This window comes from Apus apus, chromosome 13 (genome assembly GCF_020740795.1).
Source record: "Apus apus isolate bApuApu2 chromosome 13, bApuApu2.pri.cur, whole genome shotgun sequence".
In the NCBI taxonomy this organism is placed as follows: Eukaryota; Metazoa; Chordata; class Aves; order Apodiformes; family Apodidae; genus Apus; species Apus apus.
Genome location: NC_067294.1, coordinates 11,221,052 through 11,245,279, shown reverse-complemented (window position 1 = coordinate 11,245,279; position 24,228 = coordinate 11,221,052). Strand labels below are relative to the sequence as shown.

Genomic DNA, 24,228 nt, shown 5'->3' with positions numbered 1-24,228 from the left:
GTGTGATGGATGAATATAAAATGTAATATATACACACTATAAATAACATGTCCAACTTTCATTAAATATTAATTCTTCCTATTATCAGCTCAGACCCATGTTTCTGCAGTTCCTTGAAAATGTGAACTTCCCTGTTTCCTACTACTGCAGAGCAGATGAAGCACATCCTCTCCTCTGCCACTGCTAGGACATTCTTTGCTGAAGGGGAAACACAAGAATCCCTTCCCAGAGCTCTAGATCTTCCAAACAGCTCCATAAAGCAAAGGTTATTATAATACTTTTCCTTTCCCATCTCAGGTATTTGGCACATTAACCAATCCAGTGTTAACATTTTACAGAAGGCTCAAAAGAAATCCATAGCTCTTATGGCCTTACTTATGGCTCTTAAGGCTCTCACAGATATGTCTGGCTATCAAGGACCTGTGACCTGCCCAGCATCCCTTGGTGGCTCTGTGAAGCAGTGCAGTGGCCAGGCTCCCTCTCCAGGAAGATGAATGTGGTGCTTCCTGGTCTTCCAGTGAAATTTCCAGTGATAAGGATGGCAGGGGGACAAGACTGATGAGTGCCAAATGGATCAGATCCCAAAAGTGAACCACATGTGTTAAAAACTCTCTCAGCCACTCCATCTCTGCTACGTTCTACAAAAGCCATAAAAAAAGCTCAAGGTTCAGTGGCTCAGTGCCCCCATTTCCTCTATATTCCTTCATGCAGGAGCTCCCACAGTCACATGGAGGAGCCTCATATACAGACTGTCCAAGAGCTGCAAAATCAAAATGTTTTATCCTTCCCTGACAGCCCTTGGGCTTTGCCTGCTGGTGAGCTCCTCCTTACAGCCAGTGCTACACATAGAACCAGAAAACAGATATAAATGCCTGGTGAACTGTATATCAGCAACACATTTGTACCTAACAGTCTTCAGCACTTTGGGTAAAGAAGACATAATATCTCATTCCTCAGCAGCAGGATCATCGACAGCTTGCCTAATGTTGAATTGTGTACATGTGAAGACAGGAGATGGCAGATAAGAGGGAAGCTGTGAAGCCAAAGAGAAAATAGACAGAAAATGAACCTCAGTTACATTCTTGCCTTGTACAACTGAATGCAGAATCTGCTGTGCTGGTCCAAGGCTTTGATGAAAATCTAAGTGCTGTAAATCAAAGCTGTTTGCTGTTGCCATTTTGCCTGTTTGAAAAATCCTGCACGTACATACACACACGTATGCACATTCCTTGTATCATACCCTGCCTTTCCCCTGGAAAGAAAAATAGAAGAAACCCCTCAATTGTTGAAAAGCACATCAACTTTTAAGTGATGGACACCTGTCGTTATTACTAGCTTATAGCTTCTAGTTCTTGGAGGTAGGAAAGAGGAGGGACTGAGAAGCAGCAGTACATTGCAACACACTGGTGACCTAGATATGCCAGCAACATAATCTAGCTCTTGGAGGTCATAAATATCTGCATACTCATCATGTATCAACACAGTGAGACTGCAGTTGTGGCCAGGATCTGTGCTCAAGACTGACACCAAAGGTCCAAGAATCTCAATGAGCAGCTGGGCCCGTGACATTAACATATATCAGTTTCTGTGGCTAAAATGATGTAAGCAGTGATACAGTAGCCAGAACATCTGGCCATCCATCAGCCTGGACATCCAAGTGCCTCCCAAGCCCATGGTGGTGTAAAAAGCTGCCCTGGACACATCCCCAGAGAGCACCCCTGGAGTGTGCAGATGCTGCCTCAGGATCAGTGGCTCTATGACTGCCATCTGGGCATTACAGAAACAGAACTACTCAGCTGCATCAGGTAATTCCTTGCCCTTGGAGAAAAATTACAGTGTTCCCCTGGTTTGCAATACAATGTAATTTCAGCTACAGGAATGTAGATACTACCTTGAAAGAAGCTCCTTGATATCACAGACAAATACACACCCACCTTTACTAAACAGACTGGTTCTGTGGGTGGCCCACATTTAAGACCATTTGGTGTCATGTGCATGTATAAAATCATATACATACCATATGTTTTATCATCACTAGGGCTGAAATTGGCCAAGGAAAATTTACTGAATACTTATATGAAATATTTTTTTTTTAACCCCCCTTAAAGAAACTAGAAAAAAAGAAGACAAGATGGTGGGAAAACTGTGGGTGCTATTAGCTCTCTCCCAAAGTCAGGGTGCAACAACCATGACCACACAAGCTCTGTGCCTGCATGTGATCCATGCCTTAAGCACCCAAGTGGGAATGATTTGTTAGTGAGTTTCTACGGAAGGAGAGGCCAAAGAAATGCAGCAGCAGATAGACTGACTCCATGAGCTGCCACCCCAGGGGATCTGGCTCAGAATCCAGCACCCAGGAGGGACGGGGTGTCCCGGGGGCTGCCCCCAGGCAGTCAGCTAAGATGCTGAACATACTGACCAGTACTGATAGAAAAATCTTGCAGGCAACAGGGGTTGCCTGTTTCAGAACACCTATTTCAGAAGCTGCTTCTCCTCACAAGACACAAGTTATATGTAAGGATTTGGCTAGTTTGGAAAAATCCCCTTTTTTGTCTTTTTGGAGCTCTACTCTGGTGCACTCTGGAAAACCCAAATCTGAGTGTGGTTTGGCACACTCCTCCCTCAGTGAGCCAGGCTGGGGCAGAGCCTTCAGCTGAACTCTCACCAAGCAACAAAGGCCAAGGAGAAAGGATCTCAATTTATTTGTGCCTGTATGAAACTGAAACAGCACTACTGGCTTTGCTGATATTTCACTGAAACCAGATTCTGGCCTCTGCATAACCAGATTTTTACTCTCTTTTTTTTTCTTTTCCTTTTTCCCACCAAACAAATAAGCTATGGTCTCTGACTGTGCCAAATAAAACAAAATTATGCATTGCTGGTCCAGAAAAAAAAAAGTTTAAAGATGTCTTAAAATGATTATAGCTAACAAAATTAAATTCTTATTAGAGAAACAACAGCCTGTTGGTGTTGTGATAATTACACTGAGAAAAATGTGAAAGAGAGCAGTTAATTGGAACTGGATAAATTTAGCTAGTAATACAAACAAATGTATGTTGCCAAACAGAGACAGAGGACTCCTTCATGGTCCCTCTGTGGGTCGGTGTGTCTGCAGGGTTATTAGCACTGTATTTCTAGAGGGTTTGTAAAGATTAATAAGGGACAGTGCATCCCTAGGCCGTGCCATGGCCATTTGCTCTGTTACTCTTCTTACAGCTCTTGGACCTGAATTCTGCCAATCCTGTGCTAGTTTCCTTGCTGAGCTGAGTGCCAGCAGGGATAACTCTGCAGTGACGTGGTGTGTCTCTCAGTCCTTGTGGACAGTTTCCATTTGCCCTTGCTCAGCCCTGCTCTGTACTGGTTCTCTGTTCCTCCACCCCAGCACCTGGGAGTGGTACCAGACCAGGCACCTTTCCAGCTGAAAAGGGCACAGGGGATTTATGGTCTGGTTCAAAACTATAGCTAGAATTTGTGTCATATAATCAGATTGGTGGCTGCCTAATCATTACTTACTGATAGCTATTTAAAACCTAGTCAGTCTCCCCACTAATAACTTCCTCCTGCCCCTGGCCAGCTGGCAGGTGCTTTGCAGAGCACAGCTGGGCACAGCTGCTTTCTCCCCGTCCTTTAGACAGACACCCTGCTCCATCCTGACCTTGAGTCCCACTATGGGCCAAGCACCCTTTGGTGAGCCAGTTGACCTCCCTGTGCCTTGGCTATGTTGACTGCAACACCATGCAAAAGAGATGAGTGATGGGACACAGTCCTGGGAACAGGAGGCAGCCAGGTTCTTCTGCAGAAGGACTTGCATTGCAGAGCACCAGGGGTTTGGGTGTTTAGGAATTGCTAAAGCATCATCTCTCTCAAGGGATTGTGCTAACTGGTGTCTGAACAGTACATTAATGTTAATTAATGTTTGTAAATGCTGCAATGAGCATCTGTCACTCTGGTGCTCCAAAACTCTTTGGATACATCTGCTTTGCTTTAGCTGTTATTTAGCAGTGATTATGTGGCATGTTTGAATTCCAGAAAGATTAGTGTGGAATATACAAACACACAGTTAGGTCTGTTACACAGCAGATCTGCAAATGCCTTGAATGCCCCAGGCAAACCCTGTACCTAGAGCACAGCTGAGATATAGACTTGGAGCAGAGCTTCTCAAGCTGAGGTGCAGCCCAGAGACCTGGAGGAAGGAGAGAGGGTTGCAGGATGCTGTGGTCACATGAAGGTGCCAGATGTGCATTTAAGGCAAGAATACAGACATCTAGGACCTGGTTGTTTCTCTGCTGATTTGTTGTTTGGGTTGGGTTTTTTCCCCCAAGACTCTGAGAAGTAACTGTATTGCAAATTGTATTGCAAATATTGGAGAAGAAAATTGCCTCTTCTGACAGGTTAACTGTATTTGGAGACTCTATCGTAGCTTCTTGGCCTATTTATATGCAGTGCAATTATTTTTATTGCATAGGCTCAAAGAATAGATATGTAAACATAAAACATGCAACAAATAAATAATTGAAGGCTAAATCTTTCTTTTGTATTAGAAAAACAAAGAGATGATGAAAAAGTACAACCCAGTGACAGCAAATTTGGCTTCAGTGAGCCTTGAAATAACTCTGATACCATGGAAAAATCCTTTTTCAGATGAGACTGAGTGTCCCTAAGTCTCTGCATCACTTTGCTCCCTGTGTCTGACCAGTAAGATCATTTTATCCTGTGGTGGTTTCTCCAGATTTTCTCAAATGCCTTTGAGAATTAAAGCCTTAATGTTTTTGTTTCTTTTCTTTTTTTTTCCCCAGAGGCAGCAATGGAAATAGATATAAGATGATATCAGATAAAAGTCTTTTCAAACAACACTTTCTGAGAATGTTAAACAGAATGACTTTACAAACTGAGTCCTGAGGATTAGATAAACCACCCAGTCTCTTTACAAAAAAACCCAGTTGTATGCCCTGAAATAAAACAGAAGGCAGGAAATAAATGAATCACAGGAAAAACTGTAGCTAGGAAAAGCATATTCCCATAAAGTCTGAATGAACAGAAGGGCAACAGCTAGAAAAAAAAATCAAATAAAGCAGTGTGAAGGAAGCAGTGCCTCCAGCCCAGCTGCCAGGGTGGATGACACAGTGGTGATGGAGAACAGCTTAACCATGGGCTGAGCCATCCTTCCCTGCACAGAAACCCAGACAACCTCCTCACCTATTCTGTCCTCTTAGCACTGTTTGGGACTCAGTTCTCACTGTAGAAAAAAACCCACACCCCAAACCAACAAAAATTGTCACTGAAGGGGAGAGGGGAAAACAACATTTTCCCTTCTCTACATGACCCCTGCATTTAATTAAGTGCCTGGAGAATCAAATTCCAACATTTTATGTAACAAGGCCACATCCAGAGCGCGATGCCTAACATCTGCTTTACTGGTAATTGGCTCAAAGTGGCAATTTGTCACCATTTTTAAGATAATGAGCTTCCTATTTGTGTTCCAGCCATCTACATTTCCTGATAAGGAAATGTGCTTTAGCTATTACACATCAGCTTCTCTTGGGATACTCTAGTGCATGTGCCCTTGCCCCTCTCTCCCACAGCCCAGGAGTGCTGCCCATCACTGCAGAAGTTAATCAAGTTTCTTTGGAAGTCTGGCTGGGTACAGACTCTTTGGATGAAAGATGCTATTTAAATATTAATTGTCATGATGACAAGAATTATTATGGTTGTTTTGACCATATTAGTAATATTAAATAAGAGCATTTTTAAGGGTATTGACAGTTAAATTCATTGAAGGTATTAAAGGTATTGAAATCTCTGCACAGAACTCAAATGAAAGCTCAAAATATTGCTTATTAGAGTAGCTGGTCACATAATTTTCTTGTAAGTATTTATCCTGTGAAAAATTCTTGCTACTCTGTGTGGAAAGTTCTGCTGTTTACCCTGAAAAGCTGCAGGCAACAGTAAAACAGAACTGTTTGCCATAAACTATTTAGGATTTTTGGCTTCATTTAAGTTTGGTGAGAAAAGTTTAAAAGATAATCAAGTTTTTTTGATCTCCCACAAGGCCTACACATCCTTTTCACCATCTTTCTTTACCTCCCTGCTAGCCTTCACTAGTGGAGATGTGCAAATGGATGCCTTAGATAAACAGCCTGGAAAACTTGGGGGGGGAGAGGTTGCTCTTTATATTTTGCTCCCTGAAATGCCACACATGCCACCATGTGCCATTCAGTCATCTCAGTTTTCATCTGCCTGTATGGCTGCTGGCAGCAGGAAGGACAGTTCAGCACTTGAAAGAGATGTCCAGTATGTTTTTGGCTCAAGAGAGAAAGCCAAAGAACTGAGTGTTTGGGTGCCTGGGGAGGCAGGGCTCAGCACAGCACACCCAGCCCTGCACCCAACATCGCCACGGAGAGAAATGTCCCTGCCAATCTCTCTTTTGATGCACCTTACGGGCATCTTCTCCTTCCTTTGAGGAAGAGAGACTGTGCCACCTCTGATCAGTAATGCCAACAGAGCTGTGCTGCAAAGTGGCCAAGAAGCTGGCTTGCTTTGTCCATATAAACCTCCTTCCTTTCAAAGTTCTCCTGCACTGCTGAGGATTCAGAGAGCTCTCTCCAAAACCAGCTACCGGGTGAGATTTATTGCTCTGCTGTTCCCAGGGGGGTCACATCTGCCCTTTGGCAACCACTGACAAGCAACAACACTGAAAAAACTTAAAACAACTATAGTTGTTCTCCATGCTCCTCTGCTCATACCTGTCCAGCGAGATACAGCAGAGGTGCAGGATGGACGCCGTGGTGAGCAGGACATCGAGGGACGTTCGGACCAGGCAGAACATCTCCCCATAGATCCAGTTGTCCTGAACCAACTCAATGGCTCCAAATGGCATCACCAGCACCGACACCAGCAGGTCCGCAAAGGCAAGGGAAACAATGAAATAATTGGTCTTGATTTTCCTGCAAGACAGATCACAGAATTAGGTAGGAAAAGTTTCAGTGCAGCATCCTCTGTATGTGGACAGAGATTTCAGCTTGTGTTCAGGTCTACTTTGCTCCATCACACTAAAAGGTCTTCTCTAAGGTACTCCTCACTTTATATGGTCACTCCTAGCTTGTTCCTGGTTCTTACAGCTAAATACCCACCATGTTCCCTGCCTGAACACAATTTTCTGCTCACACAGAACAGGCAAATAAATGCCCACAGGTCCCTGCATGGGGCTCAGCCTCACAGTTTGCATTGGAGACTTTGGGGTGGAGGAGGATGATTTTATTTTAACTTGTAAATTGGCAAAACCATTCCAGAAAGCAGAGATGAATCTAGGCTGAAGCTGTAATTTGAACTTGAAGAGTACCTTTTAAATCATAATAATAAAATAGAATTAAATCCATTAAAAATCCCACGCAGAATATGAATAGAGGCTGTTGAATATCTCACTCTGCTTCTGAAGCTGGTCTGACAGCTTCTCAGGGTAGCAGCAAGCCTGGAGACAGGAGGTTTGCCATGACCCCCCCAAATCACTGGCAGCATTCACCAAGCTGCAGCAGTGCAGCACAACAGCACCACGGGGCCTTCTGGTGGGCTTCCTAGGAAATCTGAGATGGAAAAGGGGCAGAGGCCAACCCACTTCTCCAAGGAACTGCTGCTTAGCTTTGTTTTAAACTCATTTATCTGCTTTTTTACACTGAAAGTCCTAAAATTGTAGAGGATGGGTACTGAAAGGATCCCCCTGCCAGGCTGTAAACCCGGGTGGGGCTGCCCTGGGTGGGTGTGGGAGCCTGTCACTGCCATGGTGTCAGCATGGCCACAGACACCCTGCCCCATGGCCATCTGTGCCCTCAGCTGTGGGAATGGGGCTTTTTAGGGAAGGATTGTCATCTGTGGGTGCCCAGGGCAGGGCAGGGGGTGGCTGGCTGGGTGGGCTCACCTGAGCTGCCTGTCCCGGCACACGGCCACCATCACCAGCAGGTTCCCCAGGATGGCCATCAGTATGACTGCAGAGATGAAGGTGAGCAGCACGATCTTCTCCGCTACGCCAAAGCCCTCACTGGAACTGGGGAGCACACAGGACAAAAGAAGAAAAAAAAAGAAGACAAAATTAAAGATGACAAGCCACAGAGGCACAGGGAGGGGATCACCTGGTGTAGCAGGACACTCCATCTCTCAATATGTCTGCCCAGCCACAACGAGGCCCAAAATGGAGATAAAGAAAGAACAAACAGATAAACTGTCTTCTTTCCTTTCACTTTTCCATATTTTTTTTTTTTTCCAAGGTTTTCCTCAGGATGAGCATTTTACATCTTGAATTTCAAAATTCACATAATATTTTCACTTGTTCTCTTTTCACTCTCTGCCACAGAACAAGAGGCAGCCTGATTTGTTGTTGTTGTTGTTGTTTTTTTTCCTTTTCACTTAATAACTTTTCCAGAATTAGGGAATATATCAAAAAAGTAAAACGGGGTGCCCAATTTCCCCCTACCTTGACATTAATAATTTATTTCAGTTAATGAAGAGAAAGAAGAGAAAAAGGAATGATACCACGAAAACACAATGCTGGACATAATTTAAGTCTGCATTTCTACAAATACCTTGTTAAATGTTCAAAATAAAGTTGCTGGGGTTTTTTTTTTTTGAAGCCTGAAAAGCTGGAAGTAAATACACAGCATGCAATACACAGTGTTCAATTCCTCATAAAACAGTTTCATTACAAAATTTTGAGCCACTTCTCCTTTAGAGCTATTTCTAACCACACATCCAAAACAAAACACATCCTAAACCTTTGCCTGCTTGTGTAACATTCCCTATTACATTCCCTGGGTGAGAAGGGGTGTTTGTTCACATCATCAAGTGCAGCTAGAAATAAACTGGCATTAAGAGCAGGACTTGACACTAATTCAGCAGGGAAATATCTTCACAGAGCACAGAGTTGGTATTCAGCACCCAGGATTAATGTTGTGAGATTGTTCAGGTAATTGAAAAACTGAACCACTATTCTGTTTTACTTTATCGTCCTTTGGGATTACTTTTAATTTACTAAATACATTCCAGACTTTTATACTTTATCTCACAGAATTCTCCTCATTTTAGCAAAGCTAAAAAAGATTAGAGACTGCTGAAGTCCTGCCTCCACTACCTGTGCCCTGCTAATAAGCTTCTAGTGATTGACTTCACCCTGAGCCTGCATTGCAGAACATCTGCTTAATCACACTCTGTTTTTACCCCTAAAAGTGATGCCACTTTGAGCATGACTTTTTTACCCACTGCCTGCCAGTTGCACCAGTGGGTCAGATCACTGCCTGCTGAACTCAGACTCTTCATATTGAGCATGAACAGCATCCTGGGAAAGCCTTGATTTTCAATTTTTTACAAGGAAATACATGACTGGGTAGAGGTTCATCCAGATGGGCCAGGATGTTAAGGTGCAAATAAAGAAGAGGAAAGGAGATGCCCTGAACTCACAAAAAAACAGAGCACTAGGCAGATATATGCAGGCTCAAAAACTATATGGCTATAATAAGAAAGAGGTCCAAGCTGACTGCAAATCCTAGTTCCATAAATGTATGTCCATATGCCCAGTACTGCCTTCTCATCTGTGAGAACTCAGGCAGCTTTTAATTCCAGATGATCTCCTGTGTTTAAACTAAGAGATTAATAAACACCATGTGGAACAGACAATTAAGTGTGTCTCACCTAACAGATTTTTCAGGCAAAAAGTCCCTGAGCACTGCCAGACACGTGTCCTTCCAAATGTGGGCTGTTGAGGCACCAGGAGAGGGGTTACGGGTGGCTCAGGGCGCATGGTACCCAGTAAGGAAGAGGGTTTTGTCCTGTGTTGGAATGAATGATCCCAGCCCAAAGGCATGACTGGTTCTTTTGCCCTGCCAGTTTTCAGTGCTAATGCCAGTAAATCCACTCTTGCCAAATGCAGGAAGATCTCTGGGGTTATGCTGAAGGGGTCAGACATAGCCATGGGTTTGCATCCAGCAAGACGCTTATTTTCATGCAAGCCAATTATAGATGCTAAGATAGGAGAAAGACAAAGTCAAGATGTGCTTTAATTTAGAACCTGAAAGAGTTTGCACCTAATGAGAATGAGTTTTCTACTGAATTTAGCACAACTTTGGTGAGAGCAATTAAGGCTTCAAGCTGGTAGCTCTGGACAAATCCTTTGGTGCTTTCAGAGACGTTGACAAGGCTCTGTCTGAAGTCAGTGTAGCTTTCCCCGCTTCGACTGGAGAGCATCACTTCCTGCCACCTGGGGTCATTAGTTCTGGGACACCTCTTGCAATGAGTGGATTTTGTGACTGCAGTTCTTGCAATTATACTGCAACTGCTGCCAGCAATTTGCCTACACCAGTCCAGTCACAATTCCTCCCTCCTGACACAAGAAAATCCCTATTGATCAGCAGGATCTGCCTCATCCGTCACTGTCTGACAGAGGCCTTAGGAGATGAAATGCCCACACGCACAGGGCAGTGCCTCCCTCACATGCTCTCTTGTGACACAAAGATCTGTGTCACAGTGAGCTTGTGTTTAACAGCTCTTGATAGATTCCTTTGCCTTCGTCTGTCCAGTCTGTCTTTCAAACTTCCAGTACGTGGTGAACACTCTCTCCGGGCAGCTTTCCTCCTTGGCCTCATAGTAACATGCTCCATGCAGAACCAGGCAAATGGCATCAGTTTCTGTGCTTCTCTATCACCAGCAACCACCCCCAATTGCATTCAGAGATTCCTTCCTCAAAACTAAAGGTAATTGGCATCTAAATACTAAAATCCCAAGCCATTCCACAGAACTGGTCACTGGCCACACAGCTGCTCCTACAATAGGATATCACTCCTTCCTCCACTAGAAATCACTCTCCTTCCCTCCCAACCATCTCCACACACATCCAACCTGAAAGACCTGGTTTTCCTCAGAGGCAAAGTCCTGTGTTGGAGACTTTGGGAGGCAGGAAGCTGGGACCTGCTGACACACAAACCTGCACTGCAGCGAAGTCCTTTGGAAAAGGATGAGAAGCCAGGAGCAAGTCCTTCCCCATGGGCACAGTGCAGAGTGGGATGCACAAGGTGATTCTCCTGCACAGACTGCCCTGGCCCCACCACTTTTCCTCCTCCTGTCCACAGCTGCTGCACAGCTGGGAGAGGTCAGACACTTGCCAAGCATCACTATCTTGAGCACAATCAAGTGCCAGAGCCCTCACTAATAATATTCACCAGCAGAAAAAGACACCATGAATATTAAAGAGAAATGGATAAGAAAAAACTTCAAAGGCAGGTCTAAGCCACAGGCCTTCTAGCTGGTTATGGGGGGGATGAAAAGCCTCAGGAACAATGGGGATGCCGGAATCAAAGGCACCTTCAGTGCCAAGCTGTAATTGTACCTGTCTAAATAAGCCTTCACAATAGGCTGACACTGCTCCATGGCTGCATCTGTGAGACAAAATGTCAAAGCACACTGAATAGCACCATACAAAGATGTTCCTTTTCCTCCCGAGTGAGCCCAGCAGCACATACGTTATGGCACAGTGGAAAATGGGATGATGATGGTTTAGTTCATACAGAGCCAGGCTGAGCTAGATATACATTTTGTCTTATCTAGCTTTGCTAATCCTTCTGCTGTTCCTAACAATTCTCATCACTGAATTATTTGAGCACCTTGCACCTGCACTCTCCAGAGGGGTGTGCAGTGTACAGAGGGGGAGTGTCACCTCCCTTGTGCCCAAGCCCTGCTGGGGGGTGAGCTGGCCATCGACCATGGAGGGGGTTTTTTACTCCACCGTTCGGTGCCTCAGGAGGGGGGGATGGCAACTGAGCCTGCTGCCTCTTTTTTAGGGGAAGCCCTGGGGCTTTGAGACTGTCACCTCCCTGCAGCGGGGGATTCTGGCTCTCAGTTGGTTGCTGTGGAGGCAAGGGAAAGGCACTTGGTGTCAGGATGTCCCGGGGTCTCATCCCATGGGGGGAGACAGAGAGGAAGAGTAAAGCATTTTGATGTGACCTGCTCCTTGAATGAGCTGCTCTGATTCTAAAGGCAATGGATTAGCACTTGGACACAAACATTTCACAGTGATCAGTCAGCATGTGGGTGAGCTGAACTGCCTCCTTATCTCCCACAGAAAGCAGCCATGCCTATACAGGAAACCCTGACAAAAGTCACAGCAACCACCTACTATTGCCACTGAAAGGATGGCCCTGTCCCCAGGCACAAGCTCCCTGGGAGCACTACACCCTTTCCATTGAGGGGTGTCCTCCACTGCTGCCCCCTCAGTGGTGACAGCACCCACCTGCTGCCAGCTGCTCCCCTCGTGATGGGCACAGGTGGTTCTGTGGGAATGGGGGAGGAGGGAGCTTGAGAGACACCAGAGAAAAGGGCTCTGGAGGTGGAGAGAAATGATGACTTTCACTGTGCAGCTAGGACAGAAATAGCTGCAGACACCTCTCTGCTCTTCCTTAGCAGCTGCATTTTCTTTACTGAAGAGAAAACTCCTACAGCTGCAAGAAAGTTGTAACTCTGCAGTTATAACTGGCCAAGTTTGGTGCTTTGGGGTGGAAGACTGACATTAAATTTCAGCCAGGTTTTGCTAAGCAATGACAGTCAGAGTGCAGGGATGAGGCTTTGGGTGGAGAGATTAGTCCTTGCAAGGCAGATATTGTAAGAATCCCAGGTGATTTCCTTTCATTTGGACTCATGAAGAAGGACATCACCATAATAGCAGATGAAGGCATAGATCTGCTCTGTGGTCCCAGACCTCTCTCTCAGTGAAGAAGCTTATTGGCTGGTACAGAAACCTCCATCTCTTCCAGCTGCAAAGAGCTGTGCAAGTGAACAAACCCTGAAGAGAATTACCCAGCTCAGGTCTTCTTTGGTGCACTGAGATTGGGTTTTAATCACCAAAACAACCTCTAGAAATGCTAAGAGAGGTTGGTACTGAGCCACACACTTCACCAGATGTTGCCCTGCTTGAAGACTGAGGGGTGCTTCAACTAGGAAGCAGGACAATATTTAAGCCCACATTTCCCATCCAATGTGCACAGGCAGCCCTGGCCTGGAAGTGGTGGCATCCTGGTCTGCATCATTTGACTTGGCTGGTCACAGCCCAGGGCTCTGAACAGAGACCAGCAGGACAGAAACACACACTGGCACACTTGTCTATGGAGCATTTGCTGCACTAACAGTTTTGGGAGATCTCTCCAAAGAATATTCCTTGGTGCCATGTTGCATTTTCCCCTGGGGAACATAAAATAGACATATGCATCACTGGGGGGGGCAGGAAGGATGTTCACCTGGGCTATGTTTCTGTCCATCTGCCTTTTGAATAATCTAACATCAATAAGGAATATTTGTTAATTATTCAGTCTCAGTAATTCAAAGCTGTTAATAATGGAAGAAGTGGATATTGCTGTAAATTAAAATCAATGGTTTGCATAACATCTTTGATCAAATCTGAGTGCTGTGGCTTCCAAGCATGCCTCCCTGTTTAATAAAGCAGAGATTGATGGGTTTGCTATTACAAGGAAATGAGATTCAGACAAAATGATTGTTGGTTAGTAGGAATATAGAAATCACTTAAGGAAAAAGGTGAAATACTGATGTGGAATGGATGCTTAAGACCCATATATGGACACATTTAAAAGGCTCCTCTATGTAGTCATTAATGTGAAGGAAGAAGAAGTGTAATTATTTTTTCAAGCTCAATTTCTACTTTCCTGTAAATACCCCAACTTTTCTAAATGACCTCCAGTGCTTTGCATATTTTATGCAGCAATTAAGCTGCATAGATCAGTCATGTTGGTAAGACCTTGCACATTGCCCCTCTGGTTTTTGTTACATGTCACCCCCTGACCTCCCTGCCACTGCAGTGGGAAAAACTGCTAATAAACAGCTCAGTGCTGATAGCACCTTGGGCACTGTCCAGACACTCCTGTGGGAGTGGCAGAAGATGGAAAAGAGAGTGAGGGGTAAATAAATAAGACATTGCTTTGGGGGGCAGAGAAGTGCAAGAGATAAAGAGGCTGGACGGCCCATTTCCAAACTGGAGAGGTGGAACTTTGCCTGTCAAGGTATCCTGGAGCATCTCCCGGAGGCAGCCAAGGACCACAGTGAACACGTCATACCAAGGGACGTGTGTCATTCTCACTGAAGAAGAGTAAAAGCTCAGAGCAGTGGCAGCCTAGAAAAGAGCTTTCCTCTTGATTTCACTGTGGCCTCAGTGGAATACATCAAAGAGTATCTCCACTTTGCTTCAATCAAGTCATGGCTTTTCCCTCTAAAACTCCAGCCTGACATCATATGTCATGTAGGTCTTTAACTACAAATAACCTGTCATTTGGCTTTCCTCCTTTCTACTCCCCTGATTATCCCTGGCCATAAAATCAGAGGTAAAACAGGTAAAATCAAGATATGTTCTTCCATGAGTAAACCTAACAACACGTGTCTCAGTATAGAAACATGACAATGGAGAAGATATTTGATCTATAGCTTTCCAGCTGTGACATATTCTTTTCTACTGCCACCTAAAAATACCAATCAGAAGTCAGCATTAATCCAGAATAATTTCTTTTAATGTCTTCAAACACTACACTGCCTGTGCCACTTGGCTTCAGACTGTGCAGATGGCAGGACAACTTCCAACATATTCAAATCCCTTGTGTACTTCACTTCTGTTTTAGAAACAGATTGAAAATAATTAAACTATTGACAAGCCAGAAATAAACAGCATGCCACATATCAAAATAACTCAGTCATATGATCAGTTTGAGTGCTTTTTTTTTTTTAACCAAATAAATTGCAGTGGTTGGGTGGGTGGGAAGGGATGAGTTTTTCTCCTTTTGTTCTGGCTTGAACCTCAAAAATGTTCTGCAATCCAAATTGCTTCCCCAGATGGTGTAGTGCTGAAAACATGCCAAGTTACTGCAAACAGCAGCAGCCCAAGTAGGATCATGAACCATGAAATGAGGACTTCACCTTCTCCCAGACAAAACTACTCATAGAATCATTAAGGTTGGAAAAGACCTCTAAGATCATCAAGTCCAACTGTCAGCCCAACACCACCATGCCCTGAAGTGCTATGTCTACACATTGTTTTAACACCTCCATGGATAGTGACTCCACCACTTCCCTGGGCAGCCTGTTCCAATGTTTCACCACTCTTGCAGTAAAGAAAATTTTCCTAATATCCAATCATAACATCACTGATCCCACACCTCCACTCCTCTTACTTCCTGGAGGCTGAATGCTGTAGTGCTTCAGAGAATGAAGTGCTTTAAGCAGCTGACAATACTGATTAAAATCAATTGTCAAGATGAAGCAAAGAAGACAGGCTATTTAAACAGTGGTGTGGGCTGTGCAGTCAGCCAGCAGTGGCAGCATCACTCTGGGGAGTGCTGGAGCTGCCAGAGGTAGTGGGACCTCAGGAGCTGTTGGGGTTCCAGCTCTGCACCTCAGGCTTGGAGACTGCCTGGATTCAGGTTGACAGGCAAAGCATGAGGGGCTCCAAGTAACAAACCAGGAAAAACCTGAGCTTTTTGCTGCTCCAGGCAATTTCCTTAGCTTACACCAGCAGAAGTTCTTGGCTTTTCTGGATTGAAAATTGATCCAGAAGAATGCAATGCTTTATCATGATCTTCACACAGATAAAGGTCTGAGACAGAGAGAGAGAGAGAGGCTGCAGTTTGCACAGGTATATGGGAAATGTGCAATAGAGGTAGGAAACAAACCCAGATCCAGCAAATCTCTGGACACTGCCCAAATTTTGGAGCTCTTCTTTGTAGGAGAAGTTTAACAGGAGTCCAGCAGCTACCTCTGTCTCTACTGTCCATACAATGAAGGATGAAATCCCAGCTCTGCTTGTTCCCAAGCAGCAGATCAAGTGTTGCATAATTTACACCCACATATGAAAGGATATTGCTGCCAGGCTGATGCATGGAAGCACAGTGCTTAAAAACCATTAGATTGTCACCTAAAATATAAGCTAAAATTACTTTATGAAATTAACATCAGATTAAAATAACTGTATTTACAGAGAGGAAAGGCAGCTGCTGCAATGCTCTGCCTGGGATCTGTAACTACCACAGGAGAGCTCGTATGAAGCCTGGTGCAACCACAAGTTGCAGCCTTACACATCTGCCTGGAGTTTGCAGGATCTTGGCACTATGTTTTGTTCCTTACATTATACATTCAGGTTTTAAAATTTTACTCCCTGTGATCCCTTCACATGCTGAATATTCCCCTTTTATTTTCACATAAATGTAACTTTTTTTGTTTTGTTTTTTGATATTCAGGGTCTACTTTTTTAAGGAGGTTACTAAATATAACTATGAAAAAAAATAGAATCTCTGTCTTGAGCACAGGCAGGAATTTAGGCAGCAGAGACGTAACAATCATTTCTCCTTTGTAAATGCTGAATAAAATAAAATATCAAACATGTCTTAAATCAGAAAAGTCTTGACCAGTTCCTAATTAGAATTGCTCTTCAGAAGTAAGTTCACCTCATCCACCAGACTACATGCCAGTTTAATGAAGAACAGAAGATGATGAAAGAAGCACAAAAGCAAACCTGACTTTTTGGTGTATGTGCCATCTTAATAATGTGATTATCCTCTGTTTTCCAGATAAGTGGCTCTTGCCTATCTCATGTCATAAAGAAGCCTTAAACAGAGCAGGCTGTGTGTTCCAATGACAAATCCCACATAGCTGTGCTCAGGAGATCTGATTTAACAAAGCACCTTGTTTCCCAGCAGCATTCCCATTAGCTGTCCTTCATTACACTTCCATATTCTATAAACAGTGAAGACAGAGTCTAGTATGTACTTTTTAACAAGAGTGTAATTCAGTTATTGTATAAAATTATTTTACTTTACAGGGACATAAGCAGTATCACCATTACACATACAACTATCTCAAGTTCATCTCAGTAGTTTAGGAATGGGGAGTAATTTGATGCAGAACTGTGACATAACCTACTCTGGCCAGGGAGTGAGCTGGAAAAATCAAGATTTAGACTTACACTAAACATTCTCCAAATGCCCAGATTCCTCAAAAGTCTGTGTGATGACTCCTGTGACAACCAGGTGCAAAACTAGGATGCACTGAGACTGATCATGCACAGCCTGCTGTTCTTCAAGAATGAACTGCTACTCCTGGGCTAAAAGCATTTGCTTCCCTGTCTTGCTATAATTTTCCCCACAAAAATGAAAATTGAGTCCTGCAATATCCATACATACTTGCTTCCCCAAAGATAACTCTTTACTGACATGCCACAGTGGCAGTACTTAGTCTTTACTGGTTGTTCCTGTACTGATTTCTCATTTTCAAAACTTTGTTCCCATCTTTGCCAAAAGCCTAGAGTTGCAAGACTTTCAAAACAAAAAGCATAAAGGTCTTGCTCTGCTCTTGCAACCAAGATTTGCAGTCAAGGAAATACTGTTAAATGAGAGGCATTCAGTCAAGACCAGTAGAAGAGTCCTGGCATCAAACTGGATATTGAAGTATCCAGGCTGTGTACTTTTCCCACTGCTTGTCTACACCTTGGACAATAAAGGACAAACACAGGTATTGGCTGTCTAACTTCTAGTAGTTTCTGGATAGTTTCCCAGTTTAAAGAATCTAGAGGAATGAAAGAGTTTCTTGTTGTTACCCCTGTTAATGGAAGACTTGGCACAGACTAGATAATACACTGATTCTGGAATATATTTTGAGACACCCCCCAGACACCCCGACTGGCTCTGAGCCACATGAATCCAGTTCCCAGCTCATTCATTAGCAGACAATAGCAGGAGGCACTTTTACTACTTTTTTTTGAAGGCATCATAGGACTGTACAACCTAATAAGTTTTTCTAAGGCACAGGGAGGTGGAATTCATCTGTTCAGCTCCCGGGGTGTGTGCCCCTTCAATATTGGGCTGAGTGATTGCCTTCTATCCCCAGGAAATGGTGTCTCCTTAGTCCCTCTCCAGTGCCACAGTTTCTGACCTGCTCAGCCAGTTCACCATCCTCTGACACAGAACACATCAGTCTTCTGGATAAAAGTCATCTTTGACATGTAATGAATTTCCAACTTCACTATCTCCATTTGAGCTTTTCCATAAAGACCAGAGTTTGGTAAAGCTAATTCCAGAGATGGCAGCCAGAAACTTCCACTCCCAGAGCAAGTGTTCATCAACTCACCTTGTATGAACCTCACTCCTGCATTTGGGCCCCAGGCAGGTGTCCTTTCTAAGCAGGGACATGGAAAGTCCTTGAATCAAGAACAGAGCACTTAAATTTCTTGTTTTATTTAAACCTCCTTCTATGTCCCCCTCTAAGTACATACTCTGAATACTCTTCACAAACCCCTCATCATATTTCTCACTTCAAATAAACAAGAGAGGATGTCAACCTGGGCAAGCAGCACGACAGAGGAAGAGCAAAGAGTTGGGACTGCCTTGTAGGTGGTGAGTGCAACCATTCAGCTCAGATGCAACCCAGATCCCATTCAGGACTCATCTCCAGCACAGATTCTCTAAGGTCAGGCTGAGAAGCTCTGGAAGTGTTTGTTCTGTTGTGTTTTCCTTTGGCTAACAAATGAAAAAAACTTCCAGGAGGAATGTCTCACTGTGCTCATCTACAGAAGCCCTCGACAAAAATTCCTAGAAACAACCATTTCTGGAGATGAGAGTAATGCAAATGGAGAGACCTTGTTCCTCTAAAGGGAGTGAGATGACCTAGAAGTTACTCCACGGCATTAAGTACAGGCTTTTCACTCACAGGTTCTATGAACTTCAGGTTTGATCTGTTCCCCCACTGCAGGCTGATTATAAAAGTCTGTTTCAGTCTGATAACTGGCCACTTGCAAATATGTTACATCCTGATAAGCTGGGTACTACATGTCTCTACTATTCTCTGCCACTGTCTGAGGAAACTGGTTCAAGAACTGGGGGTGAGAGGGGTAGGCAGAAAAAAAAAATAAAGAAGAGAAAAAGAAAAGCTAAAAGCACCACGGAGAGAAAATACCAGCAGCACTGCAATGACACTGTTTACTGTGTCCCTGTTCCAGGGTCAGCATCATCAGATGACAAGTCCTGCAGACTAGCAAACAAGTGATGAAGCTGCATACCCAACTGGAGGACAGGCTAAGAGCCCAATTGGAAATGAAAACTCACTGCTCACTTGGAAACAAGCAAAGACCTGGAGAGCTGAAATTTGACAAAACAGAGCAGAAACAGGATCAGTTTCAGAGTTTAAAAGCCTATGGAGGAAGAAAGATTGGACATGTCAGCTGCATCATGTGGGCCTGTTTGTAATGTTTTGGGAGAAGCAAAGAAGAGGTAAGATGTCTGCCCCCAGCATCTTAGGTACATCTAGGAAATGGCACTGCAAACATGATGCTCTTTTCAAGTATCAGAGGAGGGGCAAACCAAACATAGAGGCACAAAGCTCAAAAAAAGACAAGTGACTATAGCAGTTTTCTGGGTAATTTGCCCCACATCAGAGCAGGGAAACTGGCTCCCAAGCCAGGGTCAGCAGATCCTGGCAGTGCTCATTTGGGGGTAACCAAGGAAGCCTGTTCCCATTGGGCTTAAGTTCTCTGCTTAGGGGTCTGAAAAGCTGTTGGAAACTTAACAGCATCTGCCAGGCAGAAAGCACTGAAATCCTTAATTAGGCACATTTCTGAAAGCTGGTGCAGTATATTTTAACTGAGGATGAGCAGAGAAAGTTGCCTTTGTGATTAACTTCCATTTAAACTTTGTTACCAACTTTGATGGGTATTCCAGGTGAGAGACACTTTAGCTGAATCAATTTACAGCTTCAAGCCTCAATGAAAACTTCTTCTGTTTTACAGTGTGTCATCAAGAGTAATTCTAAGCAGATCCTCGTGTTGCAGCAAGAAGACAGCAGCAAGGAGGGCTCAGATCATGGCTTACAGGGCTTAGTATAAGCAATACAAAAATACTGGGTGCCTGTGTTGGACTAGACACAGATCTGCTGGGCTCAGGAGCACATACTGAGCAGTAGCTGAATTGCAAGAAATAAACCCCCCATGTTTCATTGTAGCTGCCAGCTCTGCCTGAGATTCACATCCCCATTACGGCCCATAAAAATGGAAATTGCAAATAATGACAGTAACGGGACCAAATCTGTTCCAGTTACTTGGGAATGGAGGAAAAACATGTGCATTCTTCCACTCCAGCATGGCATAAAATACCACAAAAGCAGTTTAATTGCCAAAGAAATAAGGAAGTCTATTCATTTCCCAGGAATGTCTACCAGCGAAGAGGAGGTTCATATCTTGATGTACAAGCCCCAAAGAAGCTTCCCTGGAGGAGGCTGGAAAGGGAATGGCCCATGTCCCCCATTCTCCTTTCTACAGATCAGCTCAAAACTGTCTGGACTCCTGTGACATCCTCTACTTGACCAAACACTCATGACCCTGCTTGAGTCTGCTCAGAAACATGTCACAGCTCCTGGGCAGTTGCCTCACCACTCAGCTCTCAGTCTTCAGAACATCTTGACTAGATCAATATGAACAAGGTCCTTCCTGCCTATCTTCTTTTGCTGTATTTGTTTATTCCCGTTACACTCCTCGTTGAGCAGACAACAGCCTGTTTTCAGATTAGTCCTCAGAGCTCTCAGGAAGTTCACAAGAAGACCAAGCCATGGAAAGGTTTTCAGAAGCTCTACTGACAGTGAGAGATGAGCTGGCCCAACACCATAGCCCGTTGGTCTCACTGTGGAAAGGAGGCTTCAGAAACAAGCAGACTTTGTGTTTTCAAGTCGTGGCCTTTAAGGGATAGTGAACAGAACCTAAATGCCACCAGATACAAGTCTGGAGGTAAGGAATTGGAAAAATCACCATCTGAGCTCTAGGAGCCAAATGGGAGCTTGGGTGATTTTCCAGATTAGGGTAAGGAACTGGGGTCTAAGTGAAGTGATCTGTTTACACAGATCTGACTTCTGGAACTCACTTTTAAAAGAACTCCAAGTTATCAGGACACATTCTTGGGCTGCACTGTAACCACAGGAGTCTGCTCTTGCATCAGCACTACCATGCTGGAGCGTGACCCAGGCTTCCCACAGGGAGGGAGTTTGGGCTGTGGAAGTCACAGAGTGAATGAACAAGCTGACAGTGGGTCTATTAAAGCTTTTTGGGTGTTGGAAAAGCAAAGAAAATGTCTGTGCCTACTGTTAGGCAGAAATGCTCTATGCCTATGCACAGAGCCACAGTTAGAGACAAGCTATGAGGTAAGTGCCCAGCATAGGGAGGGGTGACAGGAGACAGATCTGACCCCAAAACAGCCATGACATGTTTCCTTGGCTCTCATGCAGCCATGAGCTCATGTGCCCAGGGAAAGGAAAGGTCCTGCCCAATTCCCTCTCTTCTTGCCTCTGACCCAAGAACAGAAGGGTAGCCAGACACTTAACAGTATCCTGCTCACCCCATCCATCCTTCACAAGCAGCAAGCAAAGCCCTTTTCTTTTTTCCTTTCCTGCTCTCTGAGCTTACAGCAATGCCAAAGTGCAGTTGAAATATCAGCTGCTGATCCATTTATAGCAGGTATAGCAGCACAGAGCCAGAAACCCAGCTCCTGTTCCCTGCAGCCTTCTCCAATCCTGAGATTCTGTTTCTGATGTATTTTCTGCAAGGATGTTTCGGTTTGCTTGTTTGTTCGGGTTTTTTGTTAAACTTTCCAGATTTTTCTGCCTCAAATGTGAGAAACAGAAGAGCATCTGGCAAGCATGAGATCAAATCTTTCCTGCAATCCAGGCATCATATCCTGGGAAGGACTTGAGTTGCATAACACGATAGTAAACTTTCACCAACTGAAGAGAGAGCAAAAACTGCATCAATGACAAAGCACCCCCTGCAACAGGCAGACCCTTCACCTCTTCACCTCCTGTTCATGTGCTTACAGGTAGAGCAGTTTTGCCTTCAGTTACTTGGTTTGTGTTGAGGGTTACAGGCACAAAAGCTGAACATTCCTCTCTGCAGCTCCTTTTGCAAAACTAACCTCTGTCTTGCTACATTTTTTAACTAACGTGTCCTACACAGCATTCACCTTCAAACAGCCAGAGACTCCCTGAAAGCCTCAGCTCTCCAGGGTTCCTGCCCATCAGATGGCAAAGCTTGTGTTCAGACAACAGCAGCTTTTACTTAATGTTCTGTCCTCAGGGAGGTAGAAGCTGCTGTTCAGGGGACACATGATGGCAAGTCCTCAGTTAACAGATGGGGCAAGACACTAAGTTCAGCCAGCAGCTGAAACTCAGACCTCTGACTGTTTGCCAAAGCAGGCAGTCATTGATAATCCATTGCCACAGCACAGTAAGGGCAAAATAATAGTGGAAAGTCTGGACTAGGTAAGAAGAGGAACACATTTCTCATCTGCATTGTAGATGGACTCTGCTCCAAGGCAATAGCCTATCAACAGTCATTTAGACTCCCCAGTAGCAGGTCCTAGACACACAGCCAACCAAAGAGCACAAAATGCTTTGCTGTGGCATCTTTCATATCTGAGCTAGTAGAAATGCTCTTTCCTGACCAGCAAATGGCTTGTTCTGCAGCTGCTTTGGACTGTTTTAACAGCCTTCCACAGCCTCTTCCAGATATTCACTATCTACCACTCTGTGCAGAGACACTGAAGCTAAAGAAAGGCTGTGTTGAAACACAACAAAAAGTTAATTTTTACAGCCCAGCTCTTTGCCAAGGGCATTTTCATCCGTGCAGATCCCTCAGGGCACACTAACAAAAGCCAAATGAAACATCAGCAAAGCGCCTGCCGGCCTTACCTCCCGGGGGATGCTCACACAGACAAATGGTGGAGCTGCTCCTCTGCCTCTGCACCCTCTAAGGTATTGTGGAGAGCAGATATGTCTCACTTGCCCCCCAGCTGCTGTAAGGGAGCATGCTATTAATTTGCAGAAGCTGGAGCCAAGCTTAAAAATCCCATTAATTAAGTGTTGGTGGAGGTGTTTGGAAAGACATTCCGATAAATACAGTGCTAGGAAGTGTTTCCCTAGAAACTGAGAAATAAGTTGAATGATATGAAAAGTACCCAGACTGATAAGAGCTACAGCTCCTGCTGAGCAGTGCCTGGGCTGGGAAGATACAGCAGAGAGAAGATATTTTGCAGCACTTATTTGGCTACCAAGGATTTTTGGTTGGAAGCACAAATACATGAAAATGAACCTCTACACCATGCCCTGCTCCCTTGTGCCTTCCTGCTCTGCCCCTCTTGCATCCAGTGTTGGCAGATGGTAAATGTTCTTGGAGTCTGTGGCTGCAGGTTCAGGAACATCCTGTGCATTCCAGTGCTCCCAGCTTGTGGAACATGGCAGCTAAACCCTAAGACCCAGCACCTGGCCAGCCACCAAATAGCTCCTCGTAAAATGGTTCATTTTGCTCAACAGGACAGCTTATATATATGGCCATATCTACAACTGTTGTAAATCAATACTGTTAACTTTGACTCCATAGGAGATCTGTAAGATTTTCCTTCACTCTTTTTGGCACTGCATGTCCTGCCTGTCATTATCCTCAGGAGAAAGTGAACTCATCCACGTCAGCTCAGCAAGGGGAACAGGACATTATATCACCCATATAGCAAGGGATGAAAACACCCAGCTCTCATCTACACATTCCTCTGAGCACTGCACCTTTCCTGGCTGGGGACACAGTGGAGAAGACAAGGTTCTGTAGAAAATCTTCTCAATCAGTATGTCTGTCTCCACTGAAACGCATGAGCAAATGCCTTTCTGGATGGATGCTGCAAGTATTACAGGAGGATTAGAGCTGATCTTCCCTTGGAAAGGGGCTGGGAAAAGAAGGGTGCTCTAGGCTAACTCTGGCCTGTTATATGGCATTTTATCCTGGTATTTCTCACCTAAACAGAAATGTGGTCAAAGAAGTAGAGATAAACAATGATTTAATGACTCAAAGCATAGAAGCTGGAAAGGTTTTGAAGAGAGCTTGAGTATATATAAGAATAAACACCTGTGTTGCAGCCTGCTGGAGGGATCTTAAGCTGTTTGCTTTCCATGAATCCCCACTGTCAGAATGCTCAGAGAGCACACAGGCTCCCTTCTAAAACCCTTTCATTTTCTGCACTTTGAATCATTAAATCGGGCACTATTTTTGTCCCACGTGCTCAGCACAGCCTCCCCCTCACCCCAACAGTCACCTCTGCTTCCATCCCAGTTTTCTGCCTGTTCTGCCTCGCAGCTCAGTTCTTGCCCCTCAGTCCTCACTGCTGGCTGCCAGTGCCCTAAGTCAGG

At 44.4% G+C, this 24,228-nt stretch overlaps 1 protein-coding gene across 4 annotated transcripts in view; it reads right to left on the bottom strand.

Moving 5' to 3' along the window:
- Window positions 1-24,228, bottom strand: part of HTR4 (5-hydroxytryptamine receptor 4) — a 107,954-nt gene that overhangs the window by 47,567 nt on the left and 36,159 nt on the right. For 3 of the 4 annotated variants that reach the window (XR_007890802.1, XM_051631250.1, XM_051631251.1), the window contains exons 3-4: window positions 7,913-8,038; window positions 6,744-6,944 (exon numbers count right to left, since the gene is read on the bottom strand). Coding sequence is in view for 3 of the 4 variants with exons in the window: in XM_051631250.1 (XP_051487210.1) it covers window positions 6,744-6,944; window positions 7,913-8,038 (327 nt within the window). In the remaining variant the exon portion in view is untranslated. Of the gene's footprint in view, window positions 1-6,743; window positions 6,945-7,912; window positions 8,039-22,743; window positions 22,832-24,228 lie in introns of those variants that run through there. The other variant, XM_051631252.1, reaches the window with a different exon arrangement.